The sequence below is a fragment of the Drosophila melanogaster genome, chromosome 3R (genome assembly GCF_000001215.4).
Source record: "Drosophila melanogaster chromosome 3R".
Taxonomy (NCBI): domain Eukaryota; kingdom Metazoa; phylum Arthropoda; class Insecta; order Diptera; family Drosophilidae; genus Drosophila; species Drosophila melanogaster.
The window spans coordinates 10,972,192-10,999,694 of NT_033777.3; the positions used below are offsets into that span (position 1 = coordinate 10,972,192).

Here is a 27,503-nt window from a genome sequence, read left to right on the forward strand (position 1 = left end):
CGAAATCGAATCGGCGGCAAGTGTTGGCCCACTTACAAGGCTCACACACACACACACACAGGGAAACCCAAAGGATTCGACTGTTCGGCAAAGTCGAAAATGCGCGACCCGAGCGAAAGCCGAAGGATCCGAATCGTGGAGGGCGATGGCAAAAGTGGCCAAAGCCACGAATGAATGGCCAGGCGCTTTAGTACTGAAAAGGTCGTGGATTTGTGTAGTTGTCGTGCTCCGTTGCCGCCGTTTGTCGTTCTCGTTTTCGTTGTCGTGTTGTCGTTGTCGTTGTCGCTGTCGTACGGGCGGCATCGCATCGCATCGCATCGCCTCACATCGCGTAGCCGCAGTGTTGACCGTCCGCATCCGCAAACTGGCGAACGAAGCAATTGGGCTGGAAATCAAGAAACAAGTGCCACCCAACCTAGTCAAAAGTATATATCTCAATCGGTTATCGCAATTGTTGAATGCTGAATATACAACAACCAAATAAAAATAGAAAAACGTCAAGCGAGACGAGAGTGCACGTGCTAGAAGTAGAAGTAGAAACATCTCAAACGCCTGCGTTAAGTTTCTGAATGTGTTGTTATGCAAATCGCGTCCTTTTTGGCTTGAGGCAACAATACAGTGAGTGTATGTGAGTGAGTGCGATTGGGAGCGTGTATGTGTGTGCCGCAGTTACAGTGTACGACTATATATATGTGCGCTTGTGTACGCGCCCACAATGCATAAATCAAAATACACATTATTGAGCCATAAATAAAGTTCGCATCGGCTGCTACTTTAAATATTGGCCTCGCGGCTGGCGGCGATTCGAAGACGAGAAAGTTAGCAGCAGAAGCAAAGCAAAAGCAAGGCCGACGAAATCGAAATTTATGCCTCGCACCCGCCAAATACTTTGCCATATTTTTTGCTCAATTGCCTGCCGCTGCTCCTCCAACTCCTTCAGCTCCTTTTCATATGATGTGTGTGCGTCTCGCTGGCTGCATAAAAACTCGCTTAATGCCAACACGCCCTCTACAGGAGCAATAAGCAATAAGCACAGCAGCAGCAACAACTCCATTTCCTCCTAACCCCTGAGGGCTGATTTTATTACAAAGGCCGTAAAAAACGCCAAAAAGCGGAGTAAACGCCACAGCAAAAGGATACAATACGGCCGAAACAGGGGTAAGTGCATGTGGGAAGTAAATATCTACCAAAATAAACGTACATATACTTTTGTACCGACAAACCTAATCTTCAGACGAAAGTGAGCGCTCAAAAGTATGCTAAGAATAATAATGCAGGCCATTGTGCTAAGAAGGTTGAAGCATTAAAAATAGAAACATTTATTCTATTCAGCTTGGAGGTATGTGGAAATGTAATGGTATTAAAGTGAAAACAATTCCACACAAAAGGCCTGAATACAAGAAATAAATTCAGTGCTTAATTCAGTGCAGTCTTCTTGTAATAATAATTCGGAATTGAATGAAAATAAAGAGTTTTATTGGAAACAAATCTAAGACGGTGTAGGAAAATTGGAGGATTTAAATATCTTTTAGGAATTTCATTCCTAATTCCCTAATATTAAAGAATCATTTTGTTGTCAACGAATGGCAGCAAAATATTGTATCAAAAAATGGTAAAACAATTATGGAAAACCAAACGCTTGTTACGTTACTTATTAGTTAAAGGAATTTTAAATCTTTTCAAAGCTGTTGAACACAACTTGTGCTTTCTTAAATTCTTCAGCTGCGAATAAATTTTTTATAATCATTTGTCAGACTTTGCTGGTATAAAGCTTTATAAGTTTAGTCATCAGTATTGCTGAAATTCCCTGCTGATCTCTTTGAAGGCACAACGCCAAAGTGGGTCACACAGATGAGTGGAACTTACAATTTGTCTGCGATTGTGTCAGGGATAATATTTCCCATTGCCTTTGATCATTTTGTTGATGCCGGGGTGTCAGTTAGTCAGTCTGAGAAGTGCGTTAGTCTATCCCGAGGAGACATAAGCCATGGAAATCATATTAAAATGCTGTCTGTGCATAACCTACTTTTTATTTCTATATACATACATATATGGCAAGCAGAGTAGTATACAACTCAGTGAGTCTCGCACCCGGTTGCATTGTGGACTGGCTGGCTGGTAACATTCGTATTCGCATTCGCACATATATTGTTGCCATTTCACTTTTGCTGAGCACGTCTTCGCATGTGGATGTGGATGTGAATGTGAATGTGAATGTGGATATGGGTAAGGGTATATGTGTGGCTATGGGTATGGGTGTTGGCAAGGCTGCAGGCTCTTGCCAAATGCGCTTTGTTGCCGCCATTGTCAACATGGCCAGAAACGAGGAGCGGCAGCAGGAAATTTTTGCATTTTTCGGCTCAGTCAACGCAACGTGGCTTGGCAACAGGCCAGGGATGCATCAGGGGTGGGGAGCTATCTCAGATCTGATTTTCTGCAGAGCTTAAATTATTAAAAGCCTGGTCCAAAAGTTAAGGCTTCTTCTCGCATAAATCAAGCTGGCCAGGGGACAACCTGGCGTATGCGCAACTTTAATAACATGAGCAGCAGCTGCAAAAGTTTCGCCTGTCAGGGGGAGCAAGTTTAATGCAGCATGTAAATATTGTCATGACACACGAAAACTTTCACTGGCCCTTTGTTGACAGGCTCTTGAGGACAACGGCTGAAAGGATGCGAGTTGGTGTGTGTAGACAGACGAGATTTATGAGCACAAATGGAAGACGAAGCGTGTGACTCGCATAAAGCTCGGAGTGAAAAGTTTCACAATTAATTTTAATAGTTAATAGCGGAACTATCCAAGATGAATTTTGGGACATCCGATATAAGCAGCAGGTTGCTGGGAACAGCGGAAAATAAATATATATATATATACATAAGCAGAATAAACATTTTCCTAATATTGAATTATTTTTACGTTACACTTTAACCCTAACAAAATTACATATGAAAAAACCAGATTTAAATGTATTAACTAATATATGGGCCATTCAAATGAAAACATGATAATATATTGTAGTTTTGTTTTACCTTTCGAAGAAAAGGGCCATAAAAAAGTGAATTTAATAGGAATCGATTACATAGTTTGTCAGATTTAAAAAATACAAATTAAAGACTGAATCACAGTACATTTTTAAAGGTTTTATTTGTATGAAAGAATTGGGTTTTGGAGAAACCAAAAAAGAAAACCAATGGGTACATTACAGGAGCCCACAAATCGCGATATCAAATGACCTGAGGTGTACTAATTAAAACCATTTTTAAATTAAACAACGCTGAGGAATATCACGTTCGTACTTTAATCAAATGAAATGATTTAATTTGTTTTTTTATGTTGATCAAAGAAGTACATGCTTTATAGCACGTATTTCTCTTTGCCAAATCGTCCCTTCTCTTTCAAATGGAAGCGCTTTAAATCACACTGGCGAATATCACATTTCAAAGTAAAGAAGAATTGAAATCAAAGCTTTTGCTGTACAAAGCCAAATAATCCATCAAGTGGCATTAACTTGAAACAATAAATTTCACACACAGCTGCAGAGGTAAGCCCAAACCAACATAGGTCTCGAACAACTAGAGCTCTGGCACTTGAAGTGCTTGACAACTAATCAGGTTTCAAATGCCTAAGCACACACACTCGTACACTGCTCGAAAAAAGTGTAAGAGTATCGGGCAAGGGGAAATAAATCCGTTCAGAGTGTCGGTAATCAAAGCTGCTTACAGCCTGCGCTTTTATTGTATTTTATGGGGAATTGAGCATCGGTTTTGCGCAAATATCTTTGCGGATTTTATTTTGTGCCCAATACAGTAGATGGGAATGACCGATTGAATTTCGTTGGAAAACCTATCTAAATTTGGCTTTGAATAATTGGTTGAATAGCTTAACTTGAGGAACGAACTTATACGTCTTCTTGTATTAATGTATAAATAAATGATTGGAAAACTATTAAATATAAGATACGGAAGATTAACAAAAGAAGAGCTCATTATTGTTAATTCTTATTTCTAAATCGTAGTCATGCCTGGACTGGAAATGGGAACAAATTGTTTAAAAATATGAAGCCATGCATTCAGTCCGGCCAATAAGCAGACAACGATTGCCTGAAGTTTTACAAAATAACTGAGAATAATAATGTACTTTCAATGTTGACCAGTACACAACATTAAAGGAGGACCGAAGGCGGGCAAAGCCGTACCATAAAAAGCAAAATCCGAAGGATGAAATTTTTTTAGATGGGGCATTACTTGCTGCAGAAAATGAACCCATTCAAATGGTCGACCCAAATCTGCACGGGGCAAGAAAATGAAGGAGTGCAACAGCATAAAAAGTAAAAGAGCAACATGAGCTCAAAACTACGGCCAGAACTCAACTGGCATATTGCTATAGCCCCGGAATATAGTAAACTTTGCACTAGTTGCAAGGAAAGAGTATAGGGATTACAACAAGAACTATACTCAATAGTTTCATAGGGTTTCGAAAGCATTCCCGATTACCATTTTTGTTTTATATAGCTACATTATATCTTGTTTTTAAAACCATTTATTTATGTTTCATTTTTCTTATGTTGCGCCACGTTTCTATCAAAAGGTAATACCATCATATCGTAAAACTATAAAAGCCCTGACAGTTAGTTATGCAAAGTGTATTAAAAGCATCGTCTTGCTGGGCAACTTTCAACTCTCTCCCACACTTTTTCCCTCCTTGGGGCTTTTAGTTTTCCACCAGTTTCCCTCTGCGTTTACCGTTGGCATTGTGTGCGCATAATAGTCTGAAATTAAATCAGCGAGCGCGTGGGTAACTTAAAATAATAGCCATTGCTTATGTTTAAGTAAAATATGTACTTTGTGTACGAAATAAGTGACCGGGATGGAGAGAGCAGACCGGGATGAAGTTCCTGCAGCTGCTGCGTCCTTTTTTCTCTCTCTCTCCTGATTTCGGACTGCTTGCTTATTTCCGTTTCCGCTTGGCCTGCTGCTTGCTGCATTTTTTATTACCAGCTCACCGTTCTGGCACATTATTTAGACCGCTCCCGACCACCTACTCTCTCTCCATTACATTTCGTTTTATTATAGAATTTCCATTGCATACTTTGGGAGAGGCGCCCAAGAGCTTAGCTTGATTTTTAGCTGCAGTTTCGCTGGGGTTATCACTGGCTAAGAACAAACAAAAATTTGGCTACACTATAATTTAAGGCTGACAGGGTAACATTCTCCGATTCCCCGTCTCTATTGACACTGGCTAGTGTCTGTAATTCTCTGTTTGCCCAACTATTGTCAGTGGGAAATTTCGGTGCGACTGCGGCAGATATATTTCAATAATAATAATTAATATAACGAAACAGAGACTACGACTGCTTGGAACTATTGATTTATGGCCTTTGGTAAATTGTGGCACTTAGTGTAATTGTTTATGTATATGCCAAAGGTTCTACAAATGGGGTCTGGGGTAGCCACTTGATTAGCCTTCACACACCGACATGAGTACACCTACCCTGGGTTGTACTCCTGACATACCTGAAAACATCTGGAAAGCACACGCACACACACTATTGACATACATTTTCCAAAAATTTCATTACGATTTTAATTGAATTATTCATTTCCATTCAAGCTAGGCAATTTGTTTGCCATTCCAGCTTTTCGTATAGAGCTCAACTTTATTTTAACTGATTGTTTAGCTGTGACCATGCTTTGCAACCATTTCAAAATAGTTACTTAAATATTAATTTCATATCGTTTAACTCTCATTTAAATTCAAATGTTTCTCTCTGTACTGTAATTAGTACTTCGGGTAGACTTACTAATTCATTGACAATTATAAAAAATGTTTTCATAAATTAAACATTTCTTTTATTAAATTTAGGGAGATATTCAATTAAATTTAATGTTCTTCTTATAAAGCAATTGCTTACAGAAACGTCCATTCAAATCTGTACTTTTCCGTTTATTTGCTAATTTTTAAGTTCCTTAAACAAATCGATAGCAGACTGAGCGGAAACTTTTGCTGCTTGTATTAAAAAAACATTTACTTACCCAAAATGTAGGAAGATAAACCACAGCAAAACAAACATGCAAACGAAATGAGCGGAAGCAGACTTCTGGCATATGAAATGAGCAAATAAAAGAGACATTCAATTATCTAAAAAGCAAAACAAATATGAAAATTAATTTGACATGTTTGACATTTTGGGCAAACACTGGCATGAACATGAAAGGGGGCGCAGGGGCGTGGTCGACTGAGAGTGACAGAAAATGCCAGAAAAACATTTGATTAACCCAGATAAAAGGGCATGCAGAATAGGTCTGGGGATTGGGGAAAATGGCATGACAAACGCTTAACTCTTTAATCAGTGATTCCTTTTGACCTCTGCTCGGCTAATTTTTCACGCGAATATGAGCATTTTCGCTCGTCCTTCTCATTGCCAAAGAATTTTCTTGCCGTTTTCGGCTTTCGTTCCTTTTGGTTTCTGTCATAATTTCTATGCGCTAGTCACGCAAACTTCTGCGTCTCGAGTCGAGTGTCCCTCGATGTCCTCCGTGATCCTTCGTCTCTGTGTGTTTGTCACGCATGAAGCGCTGACAGCAAAGCAAACAGCAAACAGCAAACACAGGACGAGCGAACTATTAAAAGCAAACAGGCGCACACACACACACACGTGGAGAACTAAAGCGGACGGGGCCTAAAAAGTGTGGAAAAGCAAGGACATTGCAAAAGGATTTTTTCGCAATAAGCAGCAGAGGCTACAATGTTTCAACCGCTTCTGCCGTTTCTGCTGCTGCTGCTGTTCATGCTGATGATGATGATGGCTAAGATGATAGAAAATGGCAACAAAATATTTCCTGTCTGCGCTTAAAGATTTCCCAGACTCACACACACTCTGCCAAACTGGCATCTAGCCTGGGGCCCTGAAATTGAAAGCGCGTTGCATGTCAGCGACCCTCTCTCTCGACCACGCCCCTTTTCCCACCCCCTGGGCCACGCCCACATCCGTCTGCTTAGGCCCTTACTGGGCTTGCAAAACTTTTGCGACGCGTATGAAAATGATGCCAGCACACGCATGAATGTCTGTGGGCAAGCACATCATTTTTGCCTTTGCTGTCGTCTTTTGATATTATTCATACCCTAAAAGAAAGTATTTTCATATTGAATATATAGGAATCTGCATGACCAGTTAAAAAAATGTTAAATTCATTTTCTTAACTTAATCTCGTCAACATTTTCATTAGCAGTTTCCTTGCCATACCGCAATATTTTAATTATTTATCTTAAGCAAAGGAATAAAGCTTTAACGGGCGAATTGAAAATATTAGGATGCCTTGCAGTAAGTGTATTTTGAGGTTCATTTAGCTCTCCCTTCCTGCCAGCATATACATATTTTTCCGCAATTTACCGCGCCATCAAAATAAAGTTGAAGTTGACTGTTGCCGGTTCTTGCCAATGGCAAAAATGAGTAGGCCCCAAAGAGCCTTATTCCTGCTGCTGTTTGTTTTTTGTCTGCCGTGAACATCATCAGTATTTGCCTTGCCATTTGACTGTCTGATAAATTTAAACTTTTCATATTGGGAGCCTCCTTGGAAAGCAGAAGATTTTTGCATTTAAATGGGCCTCAACCCAGGTGAAATGTGCTCCACATTTCCTTTTATTTTTGTGTCTAGAGCTTGAGCCACTAACTAAGCTCTAATGCCGATAGAGCCCCTATAGATTTCCGCCTTTTGGCTTTCACTTCATATTTTCATAATACACATAAATAAAGTCATTTTGGCCCACTAATACCCACTCTCCCTTTTTAGCTCACGCACACGCACACGCAAGCCAAGCTAAAAGTTGGCCAAAAAAAGTGAAGAGAAAAGTTTTGGTAAAAGTTTTTTACCTAGCTTTCGAATCGAAGCGTAATCAAAGCAGCCGAACACAAACAAATGCTAATGCCAGGACTTAGTTTTCGGGTAATGATGTAGATGTAGACGTATGTGTGTGATGGTGTGCTGATGGGTTGGTGTGGGTGAAGCGCGTGTGCGGCGCTAGAGGAAACGACAGCCAGTTACGTGACTTTTATATTCTCAACGCATTTTTGGCCCATCCACACACCAACAACAGGCAGGCAAAAGAATTGGGGAATAGAGTGTTTTATCCTGATATGCTGCCCTGACCAACTTTATATAAGCCATTTTTCGAAGGGGCGCTGCTGTCAAAGGCAAAGGTCAAGTCCGCCGGTTGAGTGCTTCGCTTGCTTCACTTGCTTATGCGGTGACATGTCCTCTGAAGATGGGACGTGACCGGGATGAGGATCAAGCAGTGCTCAGTGCAGCATTACTTTGTATCTCTGATCCAGGCAAATCAATGTGAATGGCTGGGGCTAATTATAAAACTCACCGTCGCAACACCTTCTGTCTCAATTAGGACAATTTGGCCCAGTCATTAATGTCAATTGAGAGTGCGCGGCGGCAAGTGTGGCAAATGACAATGAATAGACAAAAATGGCAAGTGGAGCGAGTGGGGGCGCCAACCCAAGGACGAGAAAATTAGCGCATGACTTTCAGGCGTAAAATGGAAAATCATTGCGCCAACACCTGACGCCTCGAGTGGGTCGCACGCATTACGTGATTTTCGTTTATGATTTCAGCTTACTTTAACTGCTTGCCCGCTTCCGTTTCCGTTTCAGCTACAGCACAACCTTAAGCTCCAGCTGCACGACTCCACTTTTGTCCCCGTCTCTGGACATAAACATGAATATTTATGCGCTGTGCCACAGACATAAATATGTTGATATTCGTGCACATAATACAAGCGATATATGGCAATGGCACCCAGACTAGCACACACTTACACACAGCAGGACCAGTTGTCATTCATCAAATCGCATCGATTATTGTATATATCCATATATGTAACAGTACAGAACAGAACCAGCAGAAGCAGCAGCAGCAGCATCAAAATTTTCCCCTTTTCCCTAACATCTCCGCACCCGCGTCATTTGTCATGGCAAGGAGAAACACCAGAGAAATGGTGATTTATCATATTTACCTTGGCCGCACAAGCTGTACATGCACAGGTGCAAGGGTTCAGGACCCTAATGCAATTTGTTTCGCGCCCTGGCTGTCGAGCATTTTATGGCCCCAACTAGAAACCGGGTAGGAAATCCAAATAGAGAGAGAGAGAGAGAGAGAGAGAGCAGAATCCGGCTAAGAGCACTCTGCGCCCGTACATGTGTGAGTGTTAGTGCCGGCATCAATGTGTTTGTGCATTCATTTAAGTGCTTTGCATAATATCTAAGAGGAGATGGGACAGATAGTGCAGCTCTATGGGGTCACGATTTACGGCAATCATTATGCTGTCGAAGGTATAAAAGATTGACATCTAATACAAGTATTGAACGAGTGAATGAAGCTTCAAAGTTCAAGGTGTTGAATTTGTCAAAGGACTTCATTGAATAATAATAAATAAATAACTTCGATGCCAGTCAACGAAAGTTTTAAATTATTAACGAACATTTTATATGATTTAAAATATAACATTTTGGGCAGAGCTTGAGCAAGACAAGTATGACGCATACGCCATGTTGGCCTTTCTTATTTATTATCTTATCTGAATAATCTTTGCGGCAATACTGCAAACTTTCTTCAAATTTACTCAACATTTTCTCCTAAGTCTAGAGTTCTTCCAAAACTCAGATTTGTGTTTGCCTCTGCAGAGCCAAAGAAAAGCAGAACTTAATCACCATCGCAGCTTCTTGGGAAACATATAGTACAAAAGTATTTGTGAGCAGCTTTCTGCATAAGAGAGCTACATTATTGTTCCCCTTAGAGGGGATATAAAAAAGGAAATACCGCAGAAATAAGAAGGAAAATCATGAATAAGTGAGTGCAATCAATGCCAGAATGTTTGCGGGCCAAGAGAAATTCGAGAGTATTTTCGTGTGTGCCTGAATACGTGAAGAGCTTAAAACGATTTGTAGCCTTTAATGCGCCCCGTGGCCTGACATAAGACACGTGGCATTCACAAACTTCCTGCTTGCCGAGGTCCTTTGTGTTTTATGCGACACGTTTGGTAATTCGATAGCCCGCCGTACACATTTAAATGGCAAGCTTACACAATTTACCAAAATACCTCCCCTATGCCCCCCTATCAACACTTATTTGTATTTGCCTTGGCAGGGAATCGATTATTCAATTTCGGGCATGCTCAGCGATTGATTTTGATTGATTCGCTCACATATCGAATGACGCTATTTGGCTGCTCTGTTAATTTGCATCAATTTCGGACGTCTAATTTGATTTGATTAATGTGATTAATGTGGCCACTCTCCGGTCTTTCCACCACTCGCAAAAGGGTTGTCAAGGGGTGAACGGAAAAATGCAGAAAAAGAGAAAAAATCGAAACGGACGAAAGTCGGAAAAGCGAAAACGAGAAGCTGGGCCAAAAGAGTGCCAACTGGCTGATGGGTTTGTCAGTTGGCATCAAAGCGCATTAGTTTGTATGGCGTCCAAATTGGTAAGGCGGCGGGCACTTTGCAAACACACCTCTCTCAAACATATCAGCGACTAAATCTGCCAAGCGCTCTATTTTTGGCCCACACACACCAGCAACACACACAAAAGGCGAGAGGCAAACAATACAAAAAGCCCAAAAGTGGGCTAACTCTCTGAGTGCACAGCTACCAAAAAAAAGACAGAAAACAAGGTGGAAAATAGAGAAAACAGCCCCATTGCAAAGCCTGTCAGCCAAGAGGGAAAAAGGGCCATTGGATGGGATGGGGGCACTTATGTGATAGCTCCCGCTTTGACGGCGGCACCTTTTGTCTATCCATGTGTTTGGCCCAATCACAGCACAAAAGGGCGGAAGAGAGCGACAAGACTTTGGGCTCTTTTGGTACACTGATCAGAAATGTTTGTATTTTGAAGGCTTAATAATTGTAAGCCAGGAAACCGAACAAAAAAATCGAAATAAATTAATGAATATCATTAAGAATTGATACTAACCGGGCTAAGAATAAACAATAACTTCAAGAATACAATGTACAAAAACATTTTAAGTGCAGCAACTTCTTCTGGTTTTATTTGCATGTCGCTTTTCGCTTGTCGCCTTTCGCCTCTGTAATCTCCTATTTTAGCCATGGGCGTTTCGGCATCTCAACTCTGACATATGACAAGAGGAGCCTTCGCAAGGCGTGCAGAAAGTAAGAGCCTGGAAGTTGGCCCCCACTACGGAACGCGTGGCTCATTAGGCCAAAGCCAGCTTAATTACGGCTCCTGGAAAACCTTCAATTTAAGATGTTGCCAGGACAGCTGCCAGTGACCGCTTTCCAATGCCTAATTGGGATTTAAGGGGGAGCTCGGCAAATAATTTCAATTTAATCGCCCCGCGAAACTTTTACTTCTACCTAATTGTTAAATCAATGAAACCGAAATTCAAACACAATGCACTAATTACAAAAGTTGCGAGCGGCGCTAATTAGAGGACAAAGGCAATCGATACGAAAACGGAAACTTGTTACCCAAGCTCAGGAATCACCGGGAAACACCAACCAAATGCCCCGGCATTAGCCGAGCAAATTCCCAGCGTCTTTCGAGGGCTTTTCAATCAAGCCCGTCGTCTGAGACTGGTTCTCAATGCCGGACTCCGTTTGAATTTCAGTCAAATCAAACCGATATCCTCTCGGCAAACAACAGCAGAGGGAAAAGCAAAACAAAAGCCAGGCGAACCAAGCACGAGTGCAAAATAAAAATCGATTTCGCCGGCAGCTGAAATGCTGGCAGCAAATAAAATAAACGACACATGGCTGCGAAACGGAAACTGCGATATGCGAGCTGAGAAACAAACAGACACAAAAAGATAGACAGACGGGGCTGAGACAGACGAGGCCAATAAAAAAATACGGGGGGGTTGCAAAAAGAGAATGGAGACAGCGGCAAGGACACGATAAGTTGCAGGATATTCAGGCCAAGACAGGCGAAAGAGTCACAGTCACCATTAAATGTTTGCGTTAGGACGACACCATACTTTCACGCCATACTTCCCGACCAGGAAGCTTTTCCCTGCTTTTCCATGCCAGAGGAAATCCAAAAGTCATGTAATTTATTTATTGCCGATTGCAGATAAGGCAACCAAGGCTACTTACAAAATGTATTAACTAATTGCTTCCCGTCAAGGTCGCGTCCTGTCACCCCAATCCACCAACAGACCCTGAAAAATCAGATTCTCGAGGGCATCGCCCCTCAGTTTCGCTGCTTTCTTGATAAATGAGCATATTTTCCTTCCTGTCGAAAAGAGCACAGCAAACTCGGCCAACACCAAAATGATTCGAGGCTTGTTTTTGTGGCTGATTATCTCTAGGTTGGACAGGACTAATGACCAATAAGTGTGTGGGGTCCTGAGTGACGGATCCAAATATTGGTATTGCCTTTGCGGTTCACTAACCGCAATGTTTAGGTTTTTTAGATTCCTAAACTGATTTTATGTAAATTGATTTTTATACGAACTAATAATAAAACCAGAGATTTCGATTTTCAATGAATTAAATCATTATTTTCTTACAATTAAGTTCCAGTAATTAGATAATATGAATAAAGTTAGCTTTTGTCAATTTGCAGCATTGAAAGTCCCTAAGGCTTAATTAAATTAAACCAAGACAAAGAGTTTATTTTGGCACAAAAGAGTTATGAAAATATACGGCTCGGTGATGAATATCAATAAAAACTTTTAAGTTCTTTACATACTCATCTCTCATTCCGCTGCATTTATAAGCCAGTTAGATCCGGTCCTGCTTTGCACTCTTGTGATTTGCAGTCCCGCAGGACCACCGTCATAGTGCACCGACATATTGAAATTTGATGGCGGCAGTGCACCGCTCGCAAATGTCCCCAGCGGCATTAATTTTATCAAAGTCGAGCTGGCTGAGGGTGTGCGTGTGTTGGTGTGCCTGTGTCTGTGCTTGTGTTTGTGGCAAGTAAAATTTGATCCGGTGCAACAGGAGCGCGTTACAAAGGATCCTGCGAGGATGTCTGCGTGTGTGTGTGTGTGTGAGTGCGAGTCTGAGCCTTCCCCTGAACTGAACTGAACCGAACTGAGCTGAACTCGTCGGGTATTATAAATCAAAGCCAGGTGGCTGCCACGCCCACAGCCAACGGCGCCATAGGCGGCAGCATCCTTTTCATTTTGCCTACGTGAAATTAGTTGCGTAAATCCCAACACGAGAACGCACTCGACAGCAACAAATTAGGCAAAAAGCTTATGTAAGAGGGGAATAAAAATGAAGGCAGCTGGTAAACTATGCGCTTAATAGCGGAGCGGTGTGTGCAATAAACCAACTCGGGGCGAGCGAGATGGCTGGATTGGGGGAGCGAGACAGAGACACACACGCCATACACATATGTACACAATATGTGTGTGTCGGGGGGCTCGTCTTTGGGGAAATTAAAGCGTGGCACAAAAAGTGCCAGGCTTCATGTTAATTTTCATTAAAATTATATTAACTTGTAACGTGGCTGCTGCTCTCGCTGTTGCAGAGCAAAAAGTGAAAGAGATAGCCGCGGACAGAGAGAGAGAGAGAGAGGGAGACGGGGATACACACACATACACGAGTGCGGCCAGGCGACTAATTTTTAGTGTCCTTGCAAGTTTATCAAGAGCGGGAGGGCGTAAAAGTGGGGGGACCAAAAAAGCGAGTTCAAGTCCTGCGGGACACTTAAAATATTTAAATGCGCAAAATAATAAATTAGAACATTTTTGTGGCCCCGACAACCTTTACGCCCCAAAAGAACTCAGCGAACGGGACACAATGCGCCTGTACTATCACCCCCTTTTTCGTGGTTACTGGGGTTTGCAGAAGGCAGCCTGGGCAACTGGGTTGCTGAGAGATTTGGCCCAAGACCTTGTTCGTGTCCGTGTCCAGGGTCTGACACTTAACATGACAGCGCAGGGCGAGGTGGGCGAAGGTTCCCAAGGCTCAACTGGGTCACTCGGATGCGGAGCGGAAAAAAAAAACTGGGCTAAGCGGCTGGAAAAGTAGCTAAATAAGGTAGCAGCACATGCATATGCGAAATTATACGAATAATCATGAGCGGGAAGGCAGGTTACAACCTTACTTTCAACTAAAAAAAAAAAAAATTTATTTCAAATTCACTATCTGCTACTTCCTTCAAGATCACTTGATACTTCGAAAACGTATATTAAACGAAATTAAATAAACGTAGTTAGTTACCATAACTATATGGTGAATTTAACAAATGATCCACCTTCTGAAATAAGTTACGTAATTCCACGTCTCGCACCTGAGTTCCATAACACCAGCCACATAGCCTTTCAATGCCTCTTTGCCCAACACAAACATTCGTCTAAACATTTATTTACACTTGAAGTGGCCCAGAGTTTAGCCCCAGCACGTCGGCCACATCTGTCATTATTGTAATTGTCAAGTGTGCAGCCATAGAGGAACATTCGGTGGGCTTCTATTGACGCCGAGATATATAAACCATTATGAGTTGCTCTCGGTCATAATAATGTCGATGTGAATGCGAATGTGAATGTCTAGGTGTGTGCTTTACGAGTCGGTTGGCGGCAGTTGGCCATTTATTATGTTGCCACATAAACAATATTTTATTTAACATCATTACCACCGTGTGTGTGTGTGTGTGTATGGGTGTGTTTTGTCGTATATACTGGCATGTATGTATATCTGTGCGCTGGAGGGACTATAAAAATTGTCAGCTTCTGCGGCTGCTGCGCTTCATTCTTTCGCTTCGCAAAGGACCACATAGAGCTGTGAATTATTTCACGCTTTGCTTTATTATAAAACACTTTTATGTCTTCATATAACCCAAACATTTTGAGTGCCACACACACAAGCCGAGGCACACATACATTCATGCCAGGATCTTCCGTTTCCGTTTGGCATTGTTCTTGGCGAGCTTTCATTGCACATCCCACTTGTGCTGTAAACATAAATTTGACGCCGTAAAGAAATATCAAAAGTATTTCGCCACGCTTCGCGCGACAATAAAGCGCATCATAATAACAATAAGTGAAGGTTCTGCTTTAAGGAGCCTTTCCTTTCCAAAGGCCTAGAAGTCAACCAACACATTCGCACGCCCCCGACACACACATTTCAGCTGCAAAAATTCGCTTCAGTTAATTAAAACAAAACATTTTCAATTACAAACGTGGAGGGACGGGGCTGTTGGGGGCTGTAATGGCTGGCGGCAACTGCAGCTGCTGCTGTTGCTGTTGCATAGATACATACAAGTATACACAGTGCAGACACAAACACGCACACACACCTAGGCGCGTCGCTATGTTACAAGGCAGCTGCAAAAAGTGCAGCATACTTATGCGAACAACATCAGGGGCTGTTTGCATAGGTGTGCGTGTGCGTGGGTGTGCATGTGCAACGCCAGGAGTTATTGTCACTGCAGCTGTTACTCTTACTGCTACATTTTATTATTATTGTTGTTTTATCGCTGCTGCAACTGTTTTTTTTTCTTCTTGTCAACAAGCAGCTATGCATCATGAATATTTTAAAATACAAAATTATTCTCAGTGTGAGCGCAGAACTGCCTGCACCACCCTACTAAACGGCCTAGATGTGCGATATAGAACATGATTGAACAAAATTGATCTAATACATAAAAAGCATTGCGTTGATTTAAAATTAGGTTAGTGAATCAATTCACTTAATCAAATTAGTTCTTCTTAAGAACACAATTGTGCCACAATAATATAAAATGAAATTGATACTATATCAATTGTTTATATTATTGTTTAACAAAGATTTTGATAAAAAAATGATAAGGTCACAATATGTATTGATTTCTAAGCCATGACCATTCAAACGCCTCTTCATCGTTGCTAAGTGTTCAGGTAGTTTCGAATTTCAGAGGACGAGCATGCAATCAATCAATCAATCAGTGGTCACACATTCAACATGATTAGACTCCGTCTCGTTTAATTAGTCCGTGGCCAGTGAGAGCCGTGAAAAAGTTGTTAACACCGGGGCCAACACGGCAATTGTTTGTGCCGTGTCCAAAGTGGTTTAGATTAATGGTTAGCTTCGGCTTAATAGGGGAAAGAGGTGGCTAAGTAGGTCATTTTCACTTGTGCATGTCGCTTATCACACTATTAGCGGTGGCTCTCTTTTACCCCTATAGCTACACTGTAAAATAAATCACAATAGTACTTAGGAAGTCGATTGATATATAACCATACAGGCACTACGATAGTATTATATGTACAATATCTATTACTCCCACAGTGTATATCAATATTCGTTTCCCCCCAATTTCTCTATTAAAAATCGACTCAGTTTCATAATTTACATTTCCCCACGCCGTTGGCTGTAACCATATTTTGTCTGGGGTGAATGGAGCCCCAAAAGGGGACATAAATAGCTTCCCAGTGGGGCATAGATAAACCCTCAGACGGAGTTCCACACAGCTCCCCCTTCCGCCGACCTCTCTGCGCAAGACGCAGACAAATTATGGACAAATTATGTCGACCTGGAAATGAGCAGCGGGCGAATGCGAGCGTGGTTTCAGCCTCATTATATAGCTGGCTGCTTCCTACGCTGTCCCACTTCCTTGCCACGCCCTCCCGCCCGCTATAGCCACCAAGCCCCCTTCCCCACTGTTCGCATGCGTTGTCGTCTGTTTGGCTTTTGGCTTTGGCTCTGCGGCTTGGCCATATTTAAATCGCAGGAAGTCAGCACCAGGTTAGCTACGGGCCATACTATCCCATGTGCAGTTCCCGACACACACATACAGCGTTTGTGTGTGCCTTTGTGTGTTGCGTGTGTGTTGGTGTGCTGGTGGCCACTTCCGGTCGTTTGTCGCCATTTTCATAATGTCTGCCTTTGGCCCGTAGGCGTTTGTTGATTTAGTTTTGCCTTTTATTTCTCGCACCAGCAATGCTGACTCTGGTTTTATTCCATCTCTTTTAATTTAACAACAGGGCAAATATTTAGGTCGTCACCCGCGCAGCTTGCTCGATTTCAAAAATGCAATTCAAGTTGCACAAGTACAGATTCCTATACATACATATATATATATATATATATATATAAATTCTCGAAAAGGTTTTAAATTTTGTTGCGTCGAGGGTGCTTGAAGTGGGCCCCGCTGCACAATTTGTTGTATTATTTAGCAAAGTTCACTTGAGCGTGTAGTTGAAATGAAAGTGGGCATGGTCCAGGCACCTGGGGGCGCGAGAAGCGGGGGCTAGCGATTCGGATAAGCCGTGTCGGCAGTTTGCCGGAAATTGAAGCAGGAAAAAATATAAAATAAAAATACACACACACCTACAAAAATGGAAAACAACAACGGGAACCAGAAGAAATTGTTGCAGTTGCAGGTGCAAAAGTGGAGCTCGACCACTCAGCCCCCCGGGTTCATCCCGAAAAATTTCGTACGCTGTAAATATAAAGCATAAAATATGCAATAGACGTGAGACAGGCTTTTAAAATATTGCTTAAATTTTTATGCGAAATGGGGGGCAGCAGTTGCACTTAAAGGAAGGCAGTATTTAATTGGAGTGCCCTGCCCGCCAGCGGAGTTTCATTTGGCGTTTAAAGCAAGCATTAAATTAATTTGAAATTTGGACAATCAATTTGCATAGCTATCCCGCTGTCAAATAGCTCCAAATCTCCCGACAAACGCAGATGGATATAGATGGCCACACACCCAAAACTATCTACCTATCTAACAATCTAACAATTGCAGGAAATGCAAATCGAATGCAATGCTGTAAAAACAAGTGCAGGAAATCTCGATGGGGAAAGCGGAGTGAAGCGAAATGAAAAACGTTTGGCAGTTTGAAAAGCATGTCAAGCGACTAAATTACCTTTATGCTGGGTGCCACTCACTCAGCCCGCTGGCTTGAGTTTTTCTCCGCTCGGGTTTTTCCGCTTCTCGTCTTCTTCCCCCATGTTTATCGATTTCGACGGCTTGCGACAGTTTTTCCCAGCGCAATTTTCGCGACGTATGGCTCGGTCTCCTCCTTAAGTTTCTTCTGTTTCATGTTGCTGACTTTGCTTTGTTTGCCGACTCCTCAACCGCAATTCATTTCATTTAAATTGCCCCATAGAAAAAAAAAAGAAAATTTACTTAAGTGTGTGTGTATGTGTCTGCACTTCCGGTTCCTGCTGTGGGGCTCTGTCACTCGTCCTGGCTGCGTCTTTTTGCCCCTTTTGCCGCCTTTCGCCGGCCTGAACTGCATTATGCATGTTGCTCGCAAATTTAATGTGATTTACAATTTAGACGATGTGCAGACATAAACGACAGAACACACCGAGTGAGACGAAGGAGGGGCTAGGGGGCCAACTAAAATGCTCGAGGGTCATGAACTAAGTTTATTGTGCACATTTAAATGAAATTGCTGCGCTCAATTTATTCGCTAAGCGCCCAAAGGCATTGCCAGGTAACTTGCAATGAAAATGTGAATAAAAAAAAAGGAGCGAGTAAAAAATGTGCGCTTTCCTGGTCGATGTTTTGAATATAGTTGAACGTACACAAGAGAAGTATTTATTAAATAAATATATCGGTAATAAAAAGTATTAAAAACTATTTCCGAAATATAATCAAATACTCTTTAAATAATTAAAAATACCATATCATTTTAATATCATTATCAACATGTGTCAATCAATGGTGAATAAAAAATCTATTTTAAGATATTTTTATTTTTGCAACCAATTGAAGCAGCAATTTTCACTTTTAATGATTTCAATTGCATCTGGAAACCAAAGCACTTTTTAAAAGCGTAGCCAGAGTCGGAAAAAATAAAACTATCGCCGCAGGGCAAAAAACATTCAACCAACTTCACACTGACTCCATTTCCCATTTCCCTGGACTGCACCACTACCACCATAGCTTATTCATTTCATTTCATTCCGTTCGGTTTGGTTAGGTTTTTCTGACCCCACTTCGCATTTTCCCCCGTGCTCGGCCACCTTGTTTTTTGTTGTTGTTTAACATTGCTATAGTTTTATGGAATATCCGTGTTGTCCTTGCCGTGCTGGTTGTTCTTGTTGTTGTTTTTATACTGATTCCTGGACTGGCATCGTTTTTGAAATGTGTGCATATTGTTGGCATAATTGACTGGGTTTTTGTCAATGGTTTTTGTTTGCCCGCCCTTTTTTTCAGGCGCTACCATCGGTTTTAGGTCCTAATGTGCCATTTGTTGACTGTTTCTATAGGCATAGGCAAATGGGTTCACTGACTAGCCAAGTGACGTGGAATTTGTCGGACCGAAATGGGGAAAAAAACCGTGCAGAATTATTACTTTGCTAGATTCATATCAAAGGGGATTATACTTCAGATAGGGAAATTAAACAGTCGCTTAAAAATGCACATCTCAAGATCGATATATACGTATATAATGATCTTAAAGGATAGCTATGTGGACTGCTTTCATAGTAAGCTAATGGGAAAAGTTCCGAGATAGCTGCTAAGAATTTATTTATAACGGGGTGTTTGCTATTACAATATCCCACACAATTATGCCCTAAGAATATTAACGAAGATGGTATCTTACCCACCTTAATCGTTCTCAGCACTCGAAGTTTTTTCCCCATTTCCCTTTTGCGGTCTGCTCGGCTTGGAAAAACTAAACTTTCTGGGGAGCCCGCCGCGTGGAAGCCCCACTCACATAAGTAGAGACACTCTCCGTCGACAATCTCTCAATAAACACTTGCACAGCTCTTAATTACCCAATGCAAACTTGCTCAAGTAACACAACTTGTCCCTGAGGTGTGTGCTTGTGGGTGTTGGGTGTGACTGTCGCTCAGGTGAGACTGCTCCTCTGACCCATCACACCTGCACCTGAACCCACTTCCTGTTGCGTCCGTCCTTCTCCTGGCTGCCAAACAGGCATCTAGAATTTTTCCCAGGCGCTGCCAGGAGAACTTCGCTTGACTGGCTGTCATATAAGTTTGTCAGCTTGTTTGGCTGCGTGTTAAACAAAAACGTGGCAACAACTTTCAAGTCAAAGTTTTCATGACTCTTTTGTCAATTACCGTTAGTTAGCAAGGGGGTGGTGTGGGTGGCAAGGGGAGATTCCAAGTTTTTCCTGCTTAAGACCGTGGCCACACATTAGGCCATTGACAAGGCGATTGGGAATGTCATGTGGCAGAGATCTTTCCTTTGTCTCTGCGTATGCGAATCTACATGCCATGATGTACTGGAAGAAACAGCATGGAAATAAGCAGTGCCAAGTACATTAATCAAAAGAGAACGTGAAGAGAATTTAGCACGTATTAACAAGAGTAGTAATTTGTTCTTAAAATATATTTGGAAAGCAAACCTTTAATTTAGTTATTAATAGGGGTGCGCATTGTTTTATAGAACTTATATCATATCTGGCCATTTTCTTCTTCAGTGTTCCCTTGCTTTCTGCTTCCCCAATTAATTCCCATCTAAACTCCATCCAAACTTGAGCTATTCGTTTGCGTAACCCAGGCAGATAGATGGCATTCTCCTGTGTGTGTCGTCCTCGGCTAATCCATCATTATTGATTGGCATTAAGTTGTTCTCGGTTTGTGTCCTGGCATTACGTAATGGTCTTCGAATTAATGAGCATTTATTTATGGCAGAGCAGCGACGGCAAATCCTACAAAAGGAACTGGCTTAGTGGGCAAATATGCGAGCATTTTAATTAAAACCCAACTAACCACATGAAACGACCGCTATCCTGGCTCACTATACAACTGTCTCTCTTTCTGTTTAATTGCAGTTATCACTCGAAGAGGAAAGGACACGGCGAAGCTCCAGGATGCGAGGCAAAAGGATTTGAAATTACATTTTTAATGCCGAGCGGGCAAGAAAAAGAGCGCGAAATGAGCAGCACGTGCGCGCTTTATTTTAAATATTTATAAACAAACAACACACGCGCACACCGACCAACACGCTTATCCACACACACACACACACACACACAAATTTAGGTGACCAAAGTTAAGCCTCGTCAAATTCTATTAAAAATTCATCTTAACGGTTATGCGTTTTGTACAAACAGTCGAGCGGCTAAGGAGCCGGGCAAAAAATGTTTGTAAATATTAAAATGAATTTATGTGCAGAGCAAAAGTTTTTAATTAAGTGAAAAGCGAAAAGCCGAGTGGAAACGATAAAAACGACCGGCCAAACAGGAAGGAATCATCGAGAGTGTGAATTAGAGCAGCGAGCTTACATATTTGAAGCGATGTTCGAGCAGCCAGAGCCCAATTTATTTGCATACCTAATGCTCGTGCAGTGAGCCTCGGCAAATTGCGAAGCCCAGCGCAGAATACTAACCAAACAGTTAACCAATAATTGGCCAATCGGATCGGGAGCAGCCAGCTATAACCATGTCCTTCACCGGTCCAATCCTAATATGCCTGATCATGGGAGCCATTACCCATGCAAATTCGCACGAGCATGCCGATGGCTTTAAGCCAGGTGAGTGATGAAGTCGAGGAGTGTCGAGTGTGTATATTTCAACGAATATTCAACGAATTAAAATTATTCATTCAAGCCAACGAGTTATTATTATTTTCCCTCATGTAACCGGTATATTTTATTTACAATTGTTTTCCCTGCCATTTGGGATCCCTTTCATATGTAATGACAAATTTTCACATTCACATTGTTTACTCAAATTTTTTTCCCAGCCTTCAGTCAGGCTTTAAAATGCCAGTGCTTTTGTTTTCCAACTTTTGTCTGACGCCAAGGACAAATAAAATTTAATTATGCAGCAAAAGTTACACACTTTTAATGAGTCGTTTGTGACTTGAAGTCAAGAAAAAGTCTGTCGAGAGATAAGGTTTACTTGGCTAATTAGGCAAAAGATGGGACCATTTTTGAATTGAATTTAAATGCAAAATATGCTGATGTATACCTGTGTTATTGGAGCTATCTGAGTTTGGCCTTTAACAATTTATTCACGCGTTGCCCTTAATTGAACATTTAAATCCATTGTTTGAAGTTCGGTACATATTTTTTCTGACCAAACATTTAAAAATGTGGTCAGGCAACTTTTTTTTCCCCCTTAGGTTTTGTCGTTTGCATAAACGAACAAAAGTTTTTCACAGCGCGAGGTTGAAATGTTTAAATTAATACGAAAAAGAAGGAAATAAAAATTTTGCAATTTTTACAACTTCATTATGGATATATTTGGTTGCCGTAGCTTTTTTCCTGGGCGACATGTGCGCACTTCCTTCCTCTCTGCACAGCATCCAGTAATAAACGCCAATGCTGGCCACAAATCCACAAAAGCGTCACCTGTGTCACCTCCGATGCTCCAGGACGCCAGGATGTCAGGATGTCCACCATTCCCATCCTCTGTCCATTCACCTGGCAGGATGCTGTTGCTCCCACTCCCTGCGGTAGCTACTGTGGACCCACTGTTCACTGTTCCAGCGCCGAAAAAATGCATAAATTCACATTTTTATGTGTCTGCGTTGGACTTTACATTAGCTTTGCCACCGATGCTGCTCCTGGTCGCTGATTATCCCCGGAGAGCTATAAAATATATATATATAGATATATATAACATAGCACTATATATAGTGTATGTGTATAAATGCTGGATATGTGTGGACAAATTTATTTTGCTGTACACTTTGGGACAGGGGAATTTACCCGGCGCTGGCATGCGAAATTGAGTTAAAACCTGAACATTATCATATTGCAGAGCGCTTGCAGGAGTTACGACAGCAAGGTTAACTTTATTTTATGGGTATAAATTATCGATCATTTGCGTTATGCTGGGTTTAAAAACGTGTTAGACACAGCTGGCACATAAATTACGTAATGGAAAATTAGAGACGATGGTCGGATGGTTGGTGGGCGTGGCACACTTTGAACACGCTTTAATTTCATTAACCAACACTTGATGCCGTTGGACGGCGATGCGCTTACATAATAATTAGTAAAATAAATTTCACCTAAATACACACAGCGAGTAAAAGGGCAGCATCCCAGGGAAAACAAGCCCTTGCCCCTGCCCCATGCCAGCCAGCTCCATCATTGCCACAATATTTTTCCATCTCCAGGAAGGTGCGCCAAATGGCCACGTCAAACGCACGTTCACGACCCACTTTGGCCTGGGTCCTTTTCGCAGGGGAAGGACACAGTGTCGTTGGCAAATTATTTCCCATCATTTTTTACGCAAAAAAAGCGAAACACTTTTATTTTTAGCAAGATGGAGATACATGCAAATTAGTATTTCGTAGGACAGCAGCCAGTTGTCAGCGGGCGTCGATGTCCGCCAAGAATAATATCAGCAGACTAGCAGGACGACGTTGTCCTTGCTGGAATGAAATCTAATTAAAGGCCGCCGAACGTGCAGTTTCCGGACTGCAGTTAACGGCTTCAGCTTTGGCAAAACAGACCACCAGACAATGGCAAATGTTTTGGTAACCAAAGCGAGCCATCTTCGCCAGATAACGTGGCCATTGAAATTCAGAGAAGAGGTTAAAAGGGCCATTAAAGGGCTGGCTTTGCTTTCAAATGAAATCAGCACTTCAGTTTAAAAACCTTGAACATAGATACTTTGGATATTAAGGAAATGAGCCCAAATTGAATATATGTAATGTACAAATGCTATATTTTCCCCTTGCAATAATGCAATCTAGCTATTTAATTATACTTTATGGTATAAGGGTGATTTATATTTGTCTTGTATCAAGCTAAATGAAACTACAGACATGTTGACTTAAATTTCTAGTAAATAGTTGAAAGCATCCGCTTTCGCCACACATTTCAGAGTTCAGATCCATTTGGAGCTGCGACGGTGTGGCTGCCAGCACAAGCGATTTCTAATTCAATTTCGGTGACAGCACATAAATAAAAGAAACATTTTGAGCAGCAGCAGTCAAAAGCAAAGCAAACCAACGAAAAAACTGTAAAAGCAATTCCTTGGCCAAAACGAGGGAGGAAAATGTAAAGAAAAATACTGAAGGAAAAGGCGCACAAATGTCAGTTTTCCCAGGACTCGAGCGGCCGCAACTACATACAAACTGCCACTACAAAAATATCCCACTGTGCGCTTGTGTGTGTGTTTGTGTTTCTGTTTCTGTTTCTGTTGGTGTTGGTGTTGGTGTGTGGTAGTGCCCTAACAACATTTCGACGAATCGTTTACCAATTTTTCTGACTGCTGCAAATCAAAAACGAGAGACGACAGAAAATTTCTCTGCAAGCCAGGAGCTGCAAAAAAAAACTTTTTAAATTAACTAAAAAACAGCAAACACAAAGGAGGTGGGTTTTTTTTTTTTGAGGGGGTGGGTGGGTGAGTGGGACACGTTGTCGCTGGTGTTGGCATTCGGTTTGAGTATTTTAGAGCAAAGTGGAAAACTTTTAGTGGCATGTTTACAAAATAAACTTCAACTTGCAAAACGGGCAGAAATAAAGAAAAATGCTGATTGCTAGCAACAACAGAGTGGCCGAAAAAAAATGATTATGATGCGTGGTGGGTGGTGGATGGTGGGTGGTGGGTGGTGTTGTACAGTAGCTCTTATGCATCAGCTGACACACATTTTCGGGACAAGGTAAGAACAACGAGATCCGGCTTTGCCAACTTTTGTTTGGTTTGTTGTCACTGTCACTGTGTGTAGGCCAGAAAAGTTTTTTACACCACGTTTTTTATTCTGCTCGTCGTTTTGTTGTGTTTTTTGGTGGGTTTTTCGATGTCATACGTATTGTTGTTGCTCGTGCTTTTCTGCTGACAGTTGGGCAAACAAAGCATAATTTTTAATCTGGCCAAGCAAACATTGTTACATATGCGACACACACTCACATGCTCAGTCACTGCGAACGCCTCCCCTCCTCGCCAAAAAAAAAAAGAAGGAAGAAAATACTGAAAACTCCACCTGAATGGGGCTTTTAGCTTGATTGTTGATGGGCCACAGCAAAAGCAACAGAGCCAGTTGCGAAAAAAGGAGAAAATTATGTTTATTTGGCTTTGGCCTGGATTTGTTGCGCATACGCAGCGTATGACGCCGTACGTGACAATATCATCAAGTGGGGCAACGGGAATCTGTTGATTTAGCGTTTTTCAGCTGGGTGCTTTTATAAAATGATTTATGCCACATACGAAAAACTAATTAACAGTTCGACTAGGAGGTGGAAATGAACCCATCATATGTATGTATATTGCAACCAATAAAGGAAATCAGCTTTGTAAAATCATTAAAGGCACATCAAACTTATATTTAAAATAAATTACTTTCGATGTTATATTTAGTATCGTTTCGGTTGCCTATCCCTGAGCTAAAATTAATCAACCTATCTAGGCAAGTCAGTTGCTTGCATTGGAAATGTCAAGTATGACAGTTATTGGCGTCATTTAAAAAGCGCTCCCAGCTTATTAATGCGTAATGTGCGGTGCTCCAAAGGTCTGTTGAACATTTGATTTTTTCCTGTCTGCCGCTGACATTTAATGACCACAGACAACACCGCACACACACATGTTCTTTGCGGTTCGGCGTTTAAAATTCAAGTTCAGGTCGGGTGGACCGCCATGGCCCCTTTTTGACAGACAGACGAACAGCTGCCACTGACAGGCGGCATGCGGATGGTTTTGGGTGAGCGGACCCTCGTCTAGACTCCTTGGAAAAACGCCCATTCGGGCATGACAAATGGGACCCGGGTTGGCTGGCGAATTCCAAGTTTCGAACGGGTTGTTTGCAAATTTCTTAACACGAAATTAGTCGCCATAAACAATGGGCAAACAAACTGCAGCTGACGAGACAGTTAGTTGGGTCTAATCGAAAGCAAATAAAATGCATGCCATACCTGCATGCCATAAACTGTCACTTGCATTGCGCCAAAGACACTCATGCAGCCAGGGCAGACAGTACACTGAAAAAAAATGTTATGCCAGTATATGTAATAATATTGCAATAACAAGTGATTGGCCTGAGAAACATGTTTCTCGCTTTCTTGTAATATATATTGAAAGAACTGTATAAATCACTTAAATGAACTATAAGTTATAGTTACTTAGTTAACTTAAAACCAAAAGAAATTATCATGTTTTGTAGGATAATTTTCCAATTTCAAACACATTATTGGCTACAAGTGTTTTATTCGGAACTAATTGTGGCTGAGAGTCCTCGATTTTATCTCAGAGTGTGCAGATAGACAAACGGCATGCCAGCCCAGCCTGTCTGCCTCCTTTGCCTTTTCCACCTGCCATGACTTGGTTTGCATGCCAAGTCCTCGTTTTATATGCCACCGCCCACCGGGCCACGCCCCCTGTATGTTTTACCATAATTTGCCACCAGTTTGTGTGCCCCAGGTTTGTGTTGTTGCCCCAGACCATTTGCGGGCTTGTCGCCTCTTTTCGAATGCAACTGCAACTGCGAATGGGAATGGGAGCGAGAATGCGAATGCAAAACTTGCCGCAGTCGTTGGGAAATTAAAATTGTTTACGCAAAGAGACATTAATGGTGCGGCCTTCTATAGAAAATAGTTACAACGAATTGCTTTTAGGCGCTAACAGGGCCACGCATACTTGCCATGTAATGAGCGGAACGGGATTGACGGGATCCCGATCCCTATAATGTCAACAATGATAAGTGCACAGTATGTGGGACAATTGCCAAGGGAAAGCTGATGGGCTGGATGGGTGGGTGGGGTTGGTTGACAGATGATGAATTGCTCTTGCTAATGGCAAATCAATCTGTGTGGGTGCCGGCAATTTAATCATAAGTAATTGGGCCGGTAAAATGAGACCTTAAAAGGTTACTAAAGCATAATACAGTTCAGTTTACAGTTCACATTTAAAATATATTTATTTCTTATAATCAGATTATTGAAAACATCTTCAATTTAATATCACCAATATGAAATCTGAATTGGTTCTTATTTTATGGGATTTTTAGAATGTTGAGTTTGCTTTTGCTGGAAAAGCACACCTAAATCTAAAGGAAAACCCACAAACCGAAACCGAAAAGTCAAGCGAACTGCACAGAAAAATAATTGAAAAGGTTTTACGGTGTGTGTACATTTCAGAGTTTTCCAGTGGGCGTATGGGGGTGTATGTGTGTGCTCATGTAAGGGGGGGATCAGCTCGTTTTTTATGGCGCACACACACATAAATAACCAAAGGATCTCGAGTGCTAATCCAAAGGGGAAAAAGGAGCGGATGGGTGCGATTCCAAGTGGAATGCTGTCAGTGGCAGAGCCGCAGCGTTGGTGTCGTTTACATTGTCAGCGCATGTCGCGCTTTAAATGCTTTGATTTCATTTTTCATTCGGCTTGTCACACACATACACAGCTCGTGTTACCTTGATCTACCCACACACTCGCAGACAACAATTGCCAGGTGAGCGAATGGTAAAGGACTTCGGTTTGGGGCAACGACTGCTGGCTCAATTCAATCACAAGCTACTTACAGACAAAGCCATTATTCGATGTTGCTGCTGTAATGAATTTGTGTTCATTTCCCAGACTTTGTGTGTTTGCGTCGTACACGTGAAAATGTCTAACACACTTTCCCAAATCAGCCCCCCTGTTATTGCCAAAGAACTGCGGTTGTTGCCATA

The 27,503-nt window shown here is 41.8% G+C and overlaps 1 protein-coding gene across 2 annotated transcripts in view; it reads left to right on the plus strand.

Moving 5' to 3' along the window:
* The first annotated feature begins 189 nt into the window (after nt 1-189).
* side-VI (sidestep VI) overlaps nt 190-27,503 on the plus strand; it is a 77,795-nt gene continuing 50,481 nt past the window's right edge. For both annotated transcript variants that reach the window (NM_001043240.3, NM_001170115.2), the window contains exons 1-2: nt 190-1,158; nt 20,714-21,414. In NM_001043240.3, coding sequence (NP_001036705.1) covers nt 21,324-21,414 — 91 coding nt within the window. In that variant the 5' untranslated portion in view covers nt 190-1,158; nt 20,714-21,323. The remainder of the gene's footprint in view (nt 1,159-20,713; nt 21,415-27,503) is intronic.